The sequence below is a fragment of the Citrus sinensis genome, chromosome 6, assembly GCF_022201045.2.
Source record: "Citrus sinensis cultivar Valencia sweet orange chromosome 6, DVS_A1.0, whole genome shotgun sequence".
NCBI lineage: Eukaryota > Viridiplantae > Streptophyta > Magnoliopsida > Sapindales > Rutaceae > Citrus > Citrus sinensis.
In genome coordinates, this window is record NC_068561.1 from 13,021,033 (window position 1) to 13,037,567 (window position 16,535).

Below are 16,535 nucleotides of genomic sequence, written 5' to 3' on the forward strand. Positions count from 1 at the left end.
TATTGTCTTATTGTTTGCATTATTGTCTTTAATAATTTTATTACTGTTTGCTTTTTCCTTTTTACTGTTTTCTTTTTGACTTGCGAGCCACGTGCTTTACGCGTTATTTGACACTGACATATTACCTCATACACAACCATGACCCACTATCACCAAGACTCTTAAATGTGATTTCTTTTTTGTCAAGCACTCACAAATTATTTTCGAGAAGTATCACAATGGCAGCTACTCCCAATAGACAATTCAAGAACATTTGTGTGCTTTCTGGATTTACCTATGGCAAACATAAAGAGTTCGTTGAGGCAGCCATAGATCTTGGTCGAAGCATAGCAGCGAGAAAATTACACTTGGTGTATGGAGGAGGTAACCGAGGGTTATCAAAAATGGTCTCCGAAGCAGCTTTTATCAGAGGAAGTCAAGTGTTAGGCATCATCCCAAGAGTCCTATAATCATTGGGCAGTTCGTCTGACTCATCAACTGGAGAAGAGTTAGTCGTCTCAGGTATGCAAGAAAGAATAACTGAAATGCTTAATCATGCTGATGCTTTTGTTTTCCTTCCAGGAGATCTTGCAACACTAGAGGCACTTATGACACTAGCATCTTGGGCCCATCTACACATTCACCAGAAACCCATCGGTTTGTTAAATGTCAATAACTTTTATGATGGCTTTATCGCATTTCTTAACCATGCAATAAAAAACTACTTCATTCCTTCTAATGTGAAAAAACTTTTTATTTGTGCTCACACTGCTAATGAGCTACTTGATATGTTACAAGCTTATAAACCGGAGCCAGACCCCTGGACCTTTGTGTTGGAGCGACCAAATAATGATGGTAACAGTAGCCGCAGTAAGAAGTACAAATTAGATTTAACTCTCCGCCTGTAAATATTTTCTTCTGTGTTGCACCACCCAGGTGATGTCTTCTAAACTCTACTTCTTTCATTTCAAACATTGAGGACAATGTTTCGTTCTGGTTGGGGGGAGGGAATAGTCGACAATTGTGAAATTTTGGTTAAGTTTTTACTAATTTTTTGTTGTAGAAACTAACTGTTGCTAACTTTTTGTGTTGAAGATGGCTGAATATGGAGTGTAGTTACTCTAGAAACGCATCTTCATTGTTTGAAAAAAAAAATTCAAAAAAAAAAAAAAAATTTAGACATTTTCTTTTTCTTTATTATGTGTTTATGTTTATTTTTCTTCTTTAATTTCTCCTCTATAAATATACATTTTCCAACTTTTGAGTCGAAGATGGCTGAATATGGAGTGTAGTTCCTCTAGAAACGCATCTTCTTTTAAAAAAAAAAAAATCATTTTCGTTTTCTATCATTTTACGTGTAACTTTTCTAATTAGTTTTTATACATCATTTTCACATTTCTGCATGCATATTTTCCTTTCATGTTTAGAATAGGTTGGGGGGTAGAATGATGTTTAAAAAAAAAAATGTGTGATTTGTTTTAACATTGGATGACATGATTAATTTCAAATTTTAGTATTTGTATTATCTTTGGTCTTAAGTGATGTTACGCTATGTTTGCTACTTTACATGTTGATGTCGGAGACAAATGTGAGTTGCTTGAAGGAATGAACATGTCATAATAAGTACCAAGTGAGTTTTTGAGCCTATTATTTTTCTTGGAGAATAACCCTTTTGCCCATTCTCTATACAGCTTAGCAGTTTATTATTTTATACACGATCTCTACATTTCTTTTGAGTTAACCCTTTAAAAAAAATGATAAAAAAAAAAAAGAAAAAAAAAAGAAAAAAAAATGTGTGTTGCTACATTGGGAGGCCCATCTAACTAGTAGATATGGATAATTATTTAGAGCCCTAAAAGACGATGGAAAGGCCATCTTTGATCCGTTTGAGCCTTTCTAGCCATCCCTTTTATTAAATATCCATAGTTACCCTTTTTGAACCTTTAAAAAAAAAAAAAAAAAAAACCTTTTCTTTGTCAACTTATCATCTTAACCCACTCCGATTTGGAGTATTACCCGATATCTTATAAGTTCCATCACCTATTTATGTTTGAGAAAATGTAAATAATTATTTTGTTCAGTGAAGTTATGCCAAATAAAAGCAAAAAAAAAAAAACAAAAACAAAAACAAAAGTTGTTGTTTCAAAAGAATAAAAATAGGTGAAATCCACCTTGCAACTTCCAAAAAAAAAAAAAAAATTCTCTGCATTTTTCTCAAACATACACTTTGTTTTCTTTATTTTCCTTCTTTGTTAACCATGTCCCTAGCCTACGTTTCGTCCTAATAAAAGTCCTTCTTGATTTTAGGGAACTATAGTTTGAAGTAGAAGCTAGTTATATGGGCTAAAAAGATGTAGTGATGCATAATTAAAAAAAAAAAAAGATAAATAAAGTGGGTTGACTAACATTTTATTTGACTTGAGATCATATTATTTCTAAGCTGGGGGCATATTTATTTCATCTTGGTGAGAGCATGTGATATCACTTCTTTATTATTTTCTCTCTCAATTACCATTCATTGGAGTGACTATTTTTATTGGGATTAATTTATTTGTGAGAGTGTCACTACTTCCAGTGAGATTTTGGGGTTTGACATGTCATTCTTGAGAGTAGCTAAAACAAAGTCTACTGGGCTAATTCATGTGGATGGTTGATGTGGGTGTGATGTTGCTTTAGACTGGAGATAATGCTTATACTTTTATTTGATTGCTATCATTAATCTGATGGAATAAATACGAGTGTTTCTATTAAAACAAAAAAAAATTATTTTGAATTTGAATTTTGTTTTCGCTTTATTTGCTAGGGACTAGCAATAAGCTGGTTGGGGGGTGTGTTGAGTGTTAGAAAATGCATATTTATAAAGGAGAAAACCGTCATTTTACATTTTAAGTCTTACTAAAAACCCTTACTTTTATATATTTAACCTTCTTGTGATTTAATTACATGTGTTTTATTTTAATTAAGTATTTTATGTATTTTAGGGGCATTATAGTCATTTCACAATAAAGGAGAGATCAGACGGCAAAACGGACATCACTTTTGAACTCAGGACGGTCGAAAACATTAGGAGGAGCATAAAAGGAAAAATGGCACTATTCACATGTACGGTACTATTCACGTGTACGGTACTGTATACGTTACTGTTCACGACACTGTTCACATAGACGGATGATGACGTGGCATTGACCGATGATGTGGCATTGACTGATGAGGTGTCACGATCCTGTTGGACTAAAATTCTTATGTACTGTTGATGGTGACGTGGCAGCATATCAGTGGACGAAAAATCTCGCGTACGGTGCATGCATCACACAGGATTATTTTCAACCAAACCGCGTTACTGTTCATCCGGGTCAAACCGCGTTACTGTTCAAAGTCGGGTCAAACCGTGTTACTGTTCATCCGCGTGGTCAAACCGTGGACTGTTGACTGATGACGTGGCGCAATCCTGAGCGTCCAAACTGTTTTTAATCCGATGGCCATGATTTACTCCATGTATCTATAAAAAGGGGGCCTCCCCCCCCTAATTTGATATCTCTGAATCCATTTTTGGACTCTGTTTTCTGTAATTCCCTCTCCATCTTGTATTTTCTTTGTATTTTAATAAATTCCTATTTTGCCCCTAGTTCAATTATGAGTGGCTAATTTTCTTTCAAGCTTGGGTTGAAGGTGAAGTCTCAACATGTGTCATGGGCTTAATTTGGTAAATTTATTTTCTCTTCCCCTCTAGTTTTTGTGGATGTTTTGACTTCTCGTCGACAAATAATACTAATCTTGTCTAGTACCGCCTTGGTTTCACCGGCCCTCTAGTATAAGGTTATTATTATTTGGCACGATAAGCCCTTAGCACCATATTGATTAGAGCGTGGTTCATGAGGTGTGGATTCCCCCCTCATGATTTAATTGACATTAATACGGATTATTTAGCCCATGATGCATGTTGATACGGATCCAGATACCCAAGTACGTCATTTCAATATAATTCTCGTCAATTTATTCTCGCCATTTCAATACCAATTTTAGAATTTATTCTCACCATTTTAATTTAAGTTTTAGCATGTTCCAAATCATTTCCACCATAAATCCAATCACCCATTTACAAAATTAATTCTACACAATTAAAATCCACCTCCTCGTGGGATCGACACTCGTCACCATTAGTCTATACTACAATAGATTCGTGCGCTTGCGAGTACATTAAAATTTGCACAACAATACACTAATTTTTTAATTTATAATAAAAATTAAATTTTTATGAAAAATATTTAATTTTTCGTTGTAAATTATTAGGAGATAATAAAACATAACAAATGAGAATAAAATCTGTGGACAAGGTAAGACTCTTGGTTTTAAATTTCTCAAGAACGACTGTGTTTTTTTGGTTAAAACTGGCTATCTAAACTACATGTATATAACACAGTCCTTTTGTAGCCGCTCAGCCCTTTCTTGCGTAATTAATATAATTGTTTGGAATATTTTGGATATGATAATCCTTAAACTGTGTACTCATTGTAGTTTTTAAGTTATAGTTATTGTGGAATGAAAATTATGGAGAAAATTATTATAATTAGTAAACTACTGTTGCAAATGTATATCAAACACTAAACATTTTAGGACGATCTCATGGTACAAAATATTTCGTATGATGATCTCAAATGCTTCAGGTTTGCTTATTCTAGCAACTAGGCTTCTAATTAAACCAATTTATTCTTATGATTTGCTTATTCTAGCAACTAGGTTTCTAATTAAACCAATTTATTCTTACGATTTGCTTATTTGAGTACCGAGGTTTCTAATTAAACATTCTCTACTTATATTTTGTATTTTGAAATAAAGGGGATTAAATAAGTGATTTCACATCCAAAATATTATTTAGGACATTATTCAAAACTAATATATAATTACTGTCGAAGTCAGTTTTACACTGAAATGAAAAATTTAGCATGCCTTCATTTTTACTGAAAGTGCAAAAGAAATAAAACGATGTTATGAAGTCGTATTGAAAATCTACGAATGCCAATTTTAGATTTGCAAAGTCAATATAATAATCTTTACAGAATCGTATGATCGTTTATTCAAATTACTTATACTAGTGTTTGTGCGTGTGTGTATAGACTCTTTCCTCATGCTATTAAATGCATTGTTTAACATATTCATTAAAATACCTAACAAAAATTATTATTGCGCTAGATATCCATGCTCTTGGTTTGCATGATCGACAGAAGAAGTCTTTATCTGCGTCGTGGACGGGCCACCTTATTGTCAAACTACGATAAAAAGCAAGAAATATTATTACATAGCAACTTGAAATAATATAATTAACCCTAAAACAAAAAAAAAAGAATAAAAGAAAGTTATGGCTCCATATTGTCATCACGCATCCAATCATCAAAGTTTATTGGACCTTTTGACTCAGTTACTGCATCCTTTCGTGACTTCTTACAAGGGTCAATGTAAGGTGTGCTAACATATACTGATTTTTTTTCTTTTTTTTCTTAGATAATGTTGTTCCAATGGAACACAATCTTGTTCTTTGCATCCTTTTTTGTAGTGAGATTTGCTAGAAAGTTCATCAGCAATGTTAATTACACCATGTACAGGTGGCTGTATTACAGGTAAATACAATAAAATTTAGAATTTTGTACATAGTTACTAGTAACTAATTTCAACACGAACTAAATTTAAATTTACTAACCTCAACATCAATTTCATTGGCATCTACATGAGCAGCCCTTGCGGTTTGATGATCATGTGCAGGTGGCTGTATTACGGATAAATACAATCAAATTTAGAATTTTGTACATAATTGTTAGTAACTAAATTCAACACGAACTAAATTTAAATTTACCAACCTCATCATCAATTTTATCGGCATCTACATGAGCAGCCCCTGCGGTTTGATGATCATGTGTAGATAATTGTATTACGGATAAATACAATTAAATTTAGAATTTTGTACATAATTGATGGCAACTAAATTCAACACGAACTTAATTTTATATTACCAACTTGAACATCAATTTTATCGGCATCTACATGAGCAACCCCTGATGTTTGCTGATCATGTTCATGTGCTGTATTACGGATAAATATAACAAAAGTTTGAATTCTCTACATAATTGCTATCAATTAAATTCAACACGAACTGAATTTAATATTACCAACTTGAACATATATTTTATCATAGTCTACATGAGAAGCCACTGAGATATGAGGATCATGTACAGGTAGTTGTATTACAGATAAATACAACATAATTTAGAATTCTTTACATAATCGTTGCCAACTGAATTTAACTTCAACTAGATTTAATATTACAAACATGAACATCAATTTTATCTATGTCTACATCAGAAGCCACTGAGGTAGGAGGATCATGTGCAGGTGGCTGTATTATGAATAAATATAACAAAATTTAGAATTCTCTCGTAATTGTAGTCAACTGAATTTAACTTCAATTTTGTCTAAGCCACTGAAGTAAACGTAAAAATATATAAAAAATTAAAAATCGCTTATAAAAGTGTTTAAAATGTTGTAAACATGATCAGTGAAACTATCTTTGCCTACATTAGAAGATGCAAGAAACTCCTCGAGTAACTTCGTCCTTCTCCATAAGTCTTTTGTAATGTTGTCAAGCTTTGCTTCCAACACATCAATCTTTTGCACCTTTTCCTCAATTTTGCTTAATCTATCATAAATTTTCTGAAATGTTAGAGCAACATGATCGCCTATGGAGACACGATAAGGCGGAGTGGCCTACGAACATGTTTTAAGATATACTGCTAAGTTAATTTCATAAATAAAAATCTCAAAATGACTTTAAACAAATCAACTAATTTACATTTTTTATTCTTTTTTCATGGAACGGTGTTGTTCTCTGAAAAGCAGATGCATTACGTGGCGTAGAAAAAAATCCTGGGGAGGGTGTATAGAATGGTGTGTGTGAAATATCATCAGTGATGGTTGCATGCCTATCATCCATAACAACATCAACTTGCTGCTGCATTTGCACATTTGAATGGCAGAATTTGGTTCATTGTTAGGCTCATCGCCACTCACAGCATTGAGTTCACCAAGCTCTTGCTTCCACTCAATTTCCGAAGCCAAGAACCATTGCATGTAATGTTGTGCAATCTCATTACTTCCAGTGGCGGATTTAGAAAAATAATTTACCGGGGGCTAAATTAAATAACAGTAAAATGTAAAAATTGAAACTTAAATATATAAAATTTTTGGTAACCCACTTACTATTGTTCTCTACGCGATTTCATATTCTGAAAATATTGTGCAATAGACTCAGTATCAATACTATTAAATCCATCTTTTTTCTACACAAACAATCAAATTATCATTCATCCATTCATCTCCTATCCGATTCCGAAGTTCATTCTTCACAAATTTCATTGCTCAAAATTATATATATGAGTACTTATGTAAAAATAAATTAATTACAATTGAAAAAATTAATTTACTAGTTATAAACAAAATCACTAAAAAAAGAAATTGTAAAGACTAGAATTAGTCACTTGAACAATTACAATTTATATAGAGATGTGTTGACATGTGAACAAAAAATAAAATACGAAATTCTTAACTTAATTTGAAAAAAAAAACGAAAAGAACATGTTTATTCTCATTGCGATTATGAGAATAAAGAACAGAACTGATGCCTGCAACTTCCTCTTTTGTTCAAGACAATCCCTAATTACAAGTTTGGCAATCACGGTTCAGTTTTGGGATTATAAATATTTTGGGTTGTGGACTTTATTTTTTTAAGTAAAATTATTACTTTATAATTATTAAAATAATAGTTTAAATTTTAAAGAATGAGCTTATCTAATAATTTTTACATGGATTATTTTTAATTTTAAATTTTCTTTTAAACAAAAAAAAAATTCAGTGGGGGCTTGAGCCCCCAGTGGTCCTACACTGCATCCGCCCCTGATTACTTCAATCACTTCCGGTAGCATGCAATGTTGTCGCTATAGTAAGCTATATAATATAGATGTTAATTAAGTTATACCAAGAAAGTACTAATGCTTTAACTAAATAACTTAAGTTAAACTAAATAATTCATGTTAATGGTTCGCACTTAAATAAGCGTGAAACACTTACGGTGTCTTCCTCTTTTAAGGCTTTATTAATTACATCAGTCATAATCTTATTCTTACAAAACAACTTAAGAATTCTTGGAACATTTAAATCACCCTTTTCGGTTGCAAATTTTTGGCCGAATTCAGAAATGACCTCATATGTCCACACCTGCAATATTACAACACTACATCAATATCATATAAAATTCATGTATTTATTATAAAATAAATAAATAAGCATTCTCACCTGAAACGCAAATGGAAAACCATAAAGGTTGTATTTATCTTATGTGTTTGGATCTAATGAACCAATTCTTTTGCTACTTCTTGTAATTGTGTTCTTCAAGCTTAACATTGTTGCCTCGAATGACAAGCGAACCCATGGATAATTATTAAATTCTTTAAAGTTGTCTAATAGACGAATATAGAGGTTATCAATCTTATTCTTGGGCTCCTTTCCTAACAATACAGACTCTAAGAAATATAGCATGGCAAACTTTACCATTAAGGTATCATCATTGGACTGGGCTGTTGAAAAAGCTTTTTGTAATTGCTTTTGAGTAAATTCATGATTGCCCACCATAAACACATCACATATATTATCACCATTGTCTTTCTCATGTACTAGAAGATCATGTTCTTTATGGCATTTCAATCCTATAATTAAGGCAAACTCAAGCATAGAAAATCTGCACTCTTTTTGTCCTATTTTGAAGTACATTGCCTTATCAGTTGATCTCACATACCGTAATAACAATGCATGAACAATTTGGCCAGCGAATTGTAGATCGTAACGGTACACAAAATGACCAAAGCATGTTTCCTTAAACATTTTATATTGTTACTCTGTGAGACATTGCTTTATAAGTGAAAGTGCCTTTAATGATGACATATTAGACACTTTTACTAAAAGCGCCTTCTTATCGTCGTTATCGAAATTATCATCGGATGGCATGATCTTTTTGGTATATAGTCCAGAACCTACAGGATCAAGAAAAAGGTTTTACCTAGAGGTTAAATGGGTCATAAACTAATCATATGAAGCATGATACTAAACAATTCAAATGTTATTAGGCTAATAGCATGCCAACAACTATTTTCCAGTTCATAGTTGAACTCTAAGCCTGATTTTAGGTATCAGACTCTAATTTTTACTAGAGTATAAAAAATAACTAGCATGCATTTGGGTCAGTACCAAAACACCTACAACCTAGTTTTAATCATATCAAGTGGCACCATAATAAAAGTTAATATGATTATGAACATGCAGGCTATTACTTTATGTGTTTATTGTTATGCCTTTGTACGACATGAGAAATATGTCGCGCTAGATAAGATGAAAACAATATGGTTATTCTATGAATCTATGATATGATCTTCGACAATCACCTTATGTTGCAATATAGTATACAATTCGTTGGTCTAAAAACACAGAATCATTGTTGTATTTACTCCCTAAAATTAATAACTCCACAGATATAGTATTTATCTCCTGTGATGATTAGAATTTAGAACACAACACATATAGATTCTTACACCACAACCTTGATTTCACAAATTTCCAGAACAATATGTTTATAACAAAATTCAAAACAATAATCAATAAAAGGCAGATCTAATGAACACAATCAAATAACCTTTAAAATTGGATCATAATGTTTCAAAACTAAACACATCCTTTCTCCAACCACAAAGCAAAAATTGGGAAAACTAGCCCACATGATTCTTTAATCAACTTCTCTTTGCCAAATCTTAATTGTTGCACTCAAACAAAAAAAAAGAATACAAAATTCATTGAGGAAACAAAATAAATCTAAAGTTCATTAAAAAAAAAATAATGTCTGACATTTGTTTTTGTATGTCTCTTCATGATATATTGTATTACATTGTTCATGTTATACTTCTAATTCTTTCCATTTTCAGTAATCCTATAAAATATACCCAATTCACTAAATCACTTACTATTTTCAGCAAAAACCCTAAAATTTTTCTTTGAATATTTGTAGGAGAAAGAAGAAAATGAAAATTACTTACCTAGTAACCAATGACGGAGGCAAGACAAGGTGGTGGTGACACGGCTGAGGCGGTGGTGATACCTAAAGTGTAGAATGGGATAGGGGCGGCTTGTTCTTCAAGGAGTTTTCCCTTTTCTTTTTGTTTACTTGACTTTGTGATTTTGGGAGAGAATCGGTTCAATTTTGTTGGCATTTTATTGAGGCTATTTTTGTATTTTTCCTATTTTTTTAAGTATGTATTTGTAAAGTTACAAATTTTAATAGATGGAGGTATATTTTGGGTATTTTGAGGGAAACGGTGTATATCCCACGCATTTCGCTCCTTTGGTTTTGGGCTTGGAATCGGATTGGGTGCTGTTGGGTTTGGCTTTGGTTTTGGCTAGGGGTGGGCACGGGTCAGGTTGGGTCGGGTTGATTATCAACCCGCCCCAACCCGCATATAGAACGGGTTGAAAAAATTCAACCCAACCCATTACATTTTTCAACCCAACCTGACCCAACCCGCAGAGTTGCGGGTTGGGTCGAGTTGGGTTGATTGGGTTGGGCATTTGAAAAAGCCCATTTTTATGGTCTAAACAAAAATTAATTAATTAATTAAAAAAACACAAATACTAAAATCCTTACAACAAATCTAATATTTCAAAATTTAACAATCAAATTATTAGTACATAACTAATGAAAAAAAAAGTCCATAAATTTAAAATCTTGTTTAATACAAAACATTAAAGTCCAAAGAGTAAAAAATTTTATAAGTCTTCCATACATAGGAAGAGAGTTTCCCGAAACCATTGCTCAACACCAACCAACAAGAGTGTAATGAAGATCAGTCCAATGACATCAAAATCCAGATCAATCCAAATTAATGACATCAAAATCTAATGCCAATCTTGAATCTATATAACAATAAAAATAAAAATATTAGGCATATATGTTATAACAAATAAATACAAGGAAAATATAAATAGAATAAAAATAAAAATCATAATGTAAATATTTACCTGATGTAATTGATTCATAAAATGTCATATCATCAACCGAAGATGTATCCTCTTCTACAAAAATACGAGAAGAATAAAGCCAATTTTTGCAGAACAATGCCCAGCAAATGTTTGTCGAAAAGCCTTTTCCCAAAGATTGAATAATAATAATTATTTTATTTATGTTAATCCGATTGTTGATTAAGCTTGACACCAGCATAACAACCAAAAATTGACCAACTTTTATCAATAAAAAATATTATAAAGCACCAAATCATGAAATCAAATGGGCTAGACATCTTAACAATAAAAAATTGATCAACTTGTTTCAAAACAATAATAAATTAGCAAAATAGAAAGAAGAAAGAATCTAAGCATGTGACGATGTGTAGTTTGGGCAACTTTTCAATAAACGTTGTGAATTGTGATGTTGTTGTGTTCTATGCGTGAGCAGATGAGCAGCTGTTCTTTAAACAAGAGAATTTGATTTTAGGGTTCTGAGAAAGTTGCTAAATATATTTTATATATATGGGTTGACGGGTCGGGTTGGGTTAAAAATTTGTAACCCGACCCAACCCGCAAACAGTGCGAGTTGAAAATTTAACAACCCAACCCGACTCGTAAATTTTATCAACCCAACCCAACCCGCAAAAATTCATACAGGTTGGGTCGGGTTCACGGGTTGGGCGGGTTGGTGCCACCCCTAGCTTTGGCTTTGTGGGTCACGGGTTTGGATTTGGATTTTGTGGCGGGTATGGGTTTGGGTTTTTTGGTTTTGTATTTGGGCTGGGTTATTCGGGTCGCGGGTTTGGGTTTGATTTGTTGAAACCCGGTTGGACTTAGGGTTTTGTGATGTTTGCAAAATAGAGGGCGGCGGCTGCTTCTCCCCATCTGCAGCAGCATCGTGCCGATGGCCGCAGCGATGAGGGCGGCTATCAAGTTGGTACTGTTCACGGTTGGGTTTGAATTTTCTGCAGGTGCTGCCGTCGCGGTTTCCGGTTGCTGGAGATGGTTTGGCTGCTCCCGATCGTCACACACGAGTTCCCGAGGCCAAGACTGACCGGGATTAGCTGCTGGAAGCGTGTCAGTGGCAGCTCGAAGGTGTGTTGTCCGTGAGCTGGTATGGCTCGATCCGGTGGCAAACGACGGCGGCAATGGCAGATCGAGGTTGGATTGGTCTTCAGATGAGATTAATTGCCGTTTAGAACCGTCCGCGGTGTTCGAAATAGAAGCTGCAGCAACCGGTTTGGTAGGGAGTAAATGCCGTGAACTGGAATTTTTTTTTGGATGGATTTGTTGATGTTTTTAGCTGCCGATTTGTGTGAAGATGGGGGAGGTGTGGTCGCAGAGACCTGGAAATGGTGTCAGATGTGTTCAAATTGGTTGAAATTTCTGGTGGTTGAGTAGAGGAAGGAGGCCGTGAGTTTGTTTTGGTTTTTTGGGTTGGGAGTGGTGTTTTTGAGGTCTGCCGGTTTGGTTGATGGCCGCCGGCAGGAGGAGGAGGTTCCAGCATTGGTCGATCATCATCACCAGCAGCCGATGTGGCCATAGCGGCTGGTCAAGGTTCGGTCAAACCTTGGTCAACGCCGGTAAAAAGTTTTGTGAACAGTAAACAATTAATTCCAAGTGTCTATTGATTGAACGTATTTCTGAAATTAAATAAAAGCTTAATTTTTTTGCAAGAATATTGTTAGAACTTCACTTCCTTTTCTTTGGTTATAGGAAGTAACTGATCTTCAAGAGATGTCCAGAGATGAAAGGCTGTTTCCATGCCTATATTGGAGCTCAACAATTCTTCTGTCATAAGTCCTAACAACCAAGACGTAAGCAAACTGTCGTTGCTTTCCCATGAGATCAATTCGGGATTTTCAGCAATTTCTCCATCTTTCTGTAAAATTTTCTCTTGTGGCTTTTCAGACAAAAGAATATGGTGGGATAATCCGAGGCTTCGAATGAGGGGTAGGATTTGAGATCGCCACAGAAGAAAATTTGTAGAGTTAAGTCTCACGGAGACAAGGCTGGAACATTGGTGGAAAGGCTTGGCTGTTTCGGGTTGGCTCTTTAGGAAGAGATGACGAAGAAGAAGAGGAGGTTGCACCAGGAGCCATAACGTGCTCTGATACCATGAAAAGGAATATTATGCTGACAATTTTTTTCTTGATGTGTATAAAAACGAGAGAGCTACAAACTTATATACAAGTATCAAAGTCAGCCAAATCTTTTAGTGTAAAGACTAGACAGGCTGTCTTATGTATGTCTAGATATCATTTGTGCATAAGGAATATTAATATTATCAAGTGATACTAGCTTAGAATAAAGATTGTGTCTAGCATACAGGGGTCATTGATGCCAAATCTTGGAGATGCTCATCTTTATTGTGATTTTGTCGAGATATTTGCCGCTAGCTAATAATATTCGGTGAGCTGTAGTTACTGATTGTATGGTTTATCACATATAAATACAATAAATTTCTGTTGTTTGTTTCAATCGGAATACAGAAAGATAAACAGGTCCACTTCACTTTATGTTTGAGTCATCAACATTCGATCCAGCGAGGAATCAAAGGTAGGAAACTTACAAGCAAGAAAAGAACTAATCAATATAAAGTGAGATTCTTTCTATGAGTGGTGCTAAAAATAAAAGCGGCACCACAGAAAAGTTATATAAATAGCTTCACACAACTCGTAATTCATCATCCATCCTACCAACAAAATTTCATCACTTGAATAGTCTTACAACTACTTTTGTAGGCTGTGTGTGCGTGTATTTGTTTGTGCTAAGTGTTGTTGAGTGTTTGTTTGTGTTTAGCGTTGTTGATATGTCTAGCAGGGACAGAGATCCTCTTATTCTTGGCCGCGTTGTTGGTGATGTTCTTGACAATTTTACAAGAACAATTCCTATGAGGATTACCTATTTAAACAAGGATGTTAATAATGGCCGTGAGCTCAAACCTTCTGAAGTTCTGAACCAGCCTAGGGTTGAAATTGGTGGTGATGATCTTAGGACATTTTATACTTTGGTAATAATTAATAAGCCTTTGCTTTTTCCTTTTGCTTCTGCTGCTTCTGCTTCTACTTGTGGCTACTGCTTTCTAGGTCTTTTATACGGTGGGCATTTGCTGCCACTGTTTCAGGTAATGGTTGATCCTGATGCACCGAGCCCAAGTGACCCCAGCCTTAGGGAGTATTTGCATTGGTAAGTGCTCTTTTCTAGATCTCAAAAACACACACATTAAAACATACATATACTATTATTATTATTATTATTAACAAGGAAGAAAATTTTCTAATTCTCATGAGAGTATTAACTTAATGTTCCGTTGATCTTGAATGATTGTTTTATTTTAATTTGTTCCTTTCTTTCTTTCTTTCTTTCTTTTTGTCTCTTAATTCACTGTGCCATTGATCACCTTGGAATGACATAATATTTTTAAGAGACTTAGCATGCAGTTGAGGCAACACTAAAAATCACTTTCGATTTTCTCTCACTATGAGTAATCGGAAGCCATAGCTATATATCCCATTTTGCTTCATATGTGAGCAGATCATGAAAGCGACATATTTGTTGGCTGTTTATTTGTGATTCATTCATTTATATAATTTCATCTTTTCATTGACTGTTCGATTGCATGCAACTTTCATCAAGAAACAACAAGTCAAGAAGGACCAAATTAAACAACCTAAGTATCTTTATATGTCATACGATTCTGGGATAACATTATGGGGTCCTACACACATGTATCTAATCAATTATATTGGTATATAATTTCTCATCCTTTCTTCGCTCCCCCCCAACAACGAAATTTTATTAAATAAAAAAATACGACATTTAGAAGGAACCTAATTAAGCTTTACCTCAAAAAAAAAAAGAAAGGAAAAAACGCTAAAAAACATCACGAACTTATCATCTTTTTTCTATTGTTTTTTAATAATAAATTTATTTTATATCTACATGGCGGTGAATCCATCATCAATTTTGTTCTCTTATTTCCCATAAATTCCACCTCCCTCATTTATGCTTACCTCTGGTTTTCTTGATTGTGATGATTACAACTTGCAAGTACATGTGTTCGCGGTAAGTGATCACCTTTTTTCTTTGGATTAATTAGAAATTTGCTGCTTTTTGAAAATGAAATTTCAGGTTGGTGACTGATATTCCAGCAACCACAGGGGCCAGCTTTGGTGAGTGCCAGACTTTATATTAAACCAAACAATATTGCACGGTCCTTTCTACTTGTGAATGAGTTGTTTCATGTTTCAGCTTTTACACTGTAGCTATAGCTTTTGGTCTTTTTTCTACCCCTTGTGGACAAAGGCAAGAGATCTTGTCGTTAATTTTCAAGTTTTTTTATTTAAAACAATTATCCTCCATTTCCTTTCCTTATTTCCCTTCTTTGCTTGCAGAGTAAGAGCGCCATCTCTTTCATCCATTGCCATACTCGATCTGTCAATTGGCTGTGGCCAGTGATTTTTTCTTTTTCCCTCTTTTTCCCTCCTTAATTAAACAACATTTCATTAAAACCACAACCAAAATAAATACATTTTATTAAATCTTTTAGGATTTCTGTACGACTGAGCCATTCTTAGTTAGGTTTCACACAGAATATTATTCGTTAAGCAAGAAGCAAAATATTTCATTATCACTTGACCAACTAGTCAATTATACATGTTCGCTAATTTGTTTCATTTGCATATATTATTACATATGCATGCAGGCCAAGATATTGTGAACTATGAAAGCCCTAGGCCAACGATGGGGATTCACAGGTTTGTCTTTGTGTTGTTCCGGCAACTTGGAAGGCAGACTGTTTATGCACCGGGGTGGCGTCAGAACTTCAGCACGAGGGATTTTGCTGAGCTTTACAATCTGGGACCTCCGGTGGCCGCTGTCTACTTCAACTGCCAGAGGGAGAGCGGATCCGGCGGAAGGACTATGACACGATGATCCGTACATGCTTAATTTGATATCAAATTACACACGCGCGCGCATATACACACGCACTATATATATATATATATCCAAAATTAAGAGCTAGCTAGCTAGTGTTAACATAATTATGTCATGGTTAATCTTCCTCTCTGGCTTTCTCACATTTTATTGTAACGTACTCTGAAGATGAAGTTACATGCTTCAAACAGTGAGAAAGGAAGATTGTTGTACTTTGTTTACAATTAATTAGATTGTAATAAAAAGAGATGGAATTTTTTTTTTTTTTTGTAAAAAAATAATTGTATGCATGTTATTTGGTGATGCTGTCCATGTTGAATCGAAGACGCGAATGAACGTTTTGGTATTTGTGTTATTTAATTATATGTTTTTTTTTAAATTTTTGTATCCAATAATATTATTCCATTTAAACTGTGCAAGGAAATAGCAATAATAATTAATTTGTATGTAAAATAATTTAACCTATTTTATTCATTATGTTCTTTTTTAGGGAGATCACTAATTTTCTCTTTCTAAAACAATAT

General features: G+C 34.0%; 1 protein-coding gene and 1 long non-coding RNA gene across 2 annotated transcripts; both read left to right on the top strand.

Annotated features, from left to right (window-relative positions):
* Positions 1 to 11,451: 11,451 nt before the first annotated feature.
* Positions 11,452 to 13,569, top strand: LOC112498547 (uncharacterized). The gene is made up of 3 exons (XR_008055863.1): positions 11,452 to 12,672; positions 12,787 to 12,887; positions 12,982 to 13,569. It is a non-coding gene; the product is annotated as an uncharacterized LOC112498547 (long non-coding RNA).
* A 210-nt stretch (positions 13,570 to 13,779) lies between these two features.
* LOC102616595 (protein HEADING DATE 3A-like) lies at positions 13,780 to 16,273 on the top strand. The gene is made up of 4 exons (XM_006480665.4): positions 13,780 to 14,083; positions 14,198 to 14,259; positions 15,205 to 15,245; positions 15,779 to 16,273. The coding sequence occupies exons 1-4, from the start codon at positions 13,883 to 13,885 to the stop codon at positions 16,006 to 16,008; spliced, it is 534 nt and encodes a 177-aa protein (XP_006480728.1). The 5' UTR covers positions 13,780 to 13,882; the 3' UTR covers positions 16,009 to 16,273.
* Positions 16,274 to 16,535: the final 262 nt, after the last annotated feature.

Coding starts and splice junctions, on each gene's coding strand:
- LOC102616595 (XM_006480665.4), top strand. CDS start 13,883: ATGTCTAGCAGGGACAGAGATCCTCTTATTCTTGGCCGCGTTGTTGGT. Junction 14,260..15,204: donor CTTAGGGAGTATTTGCATTG/GTAAGTGCTCTT, acceptor ATGAAATTTCAG/GTTGGTGACTGATATTCCAG. Junction 15,246..15,778: donor AACCACAGGGGCCAGCTTTG/GTGAGTGCCAGA, acceptor ATATGCATGCAG/GCCAAGATATTGTGAACTAT.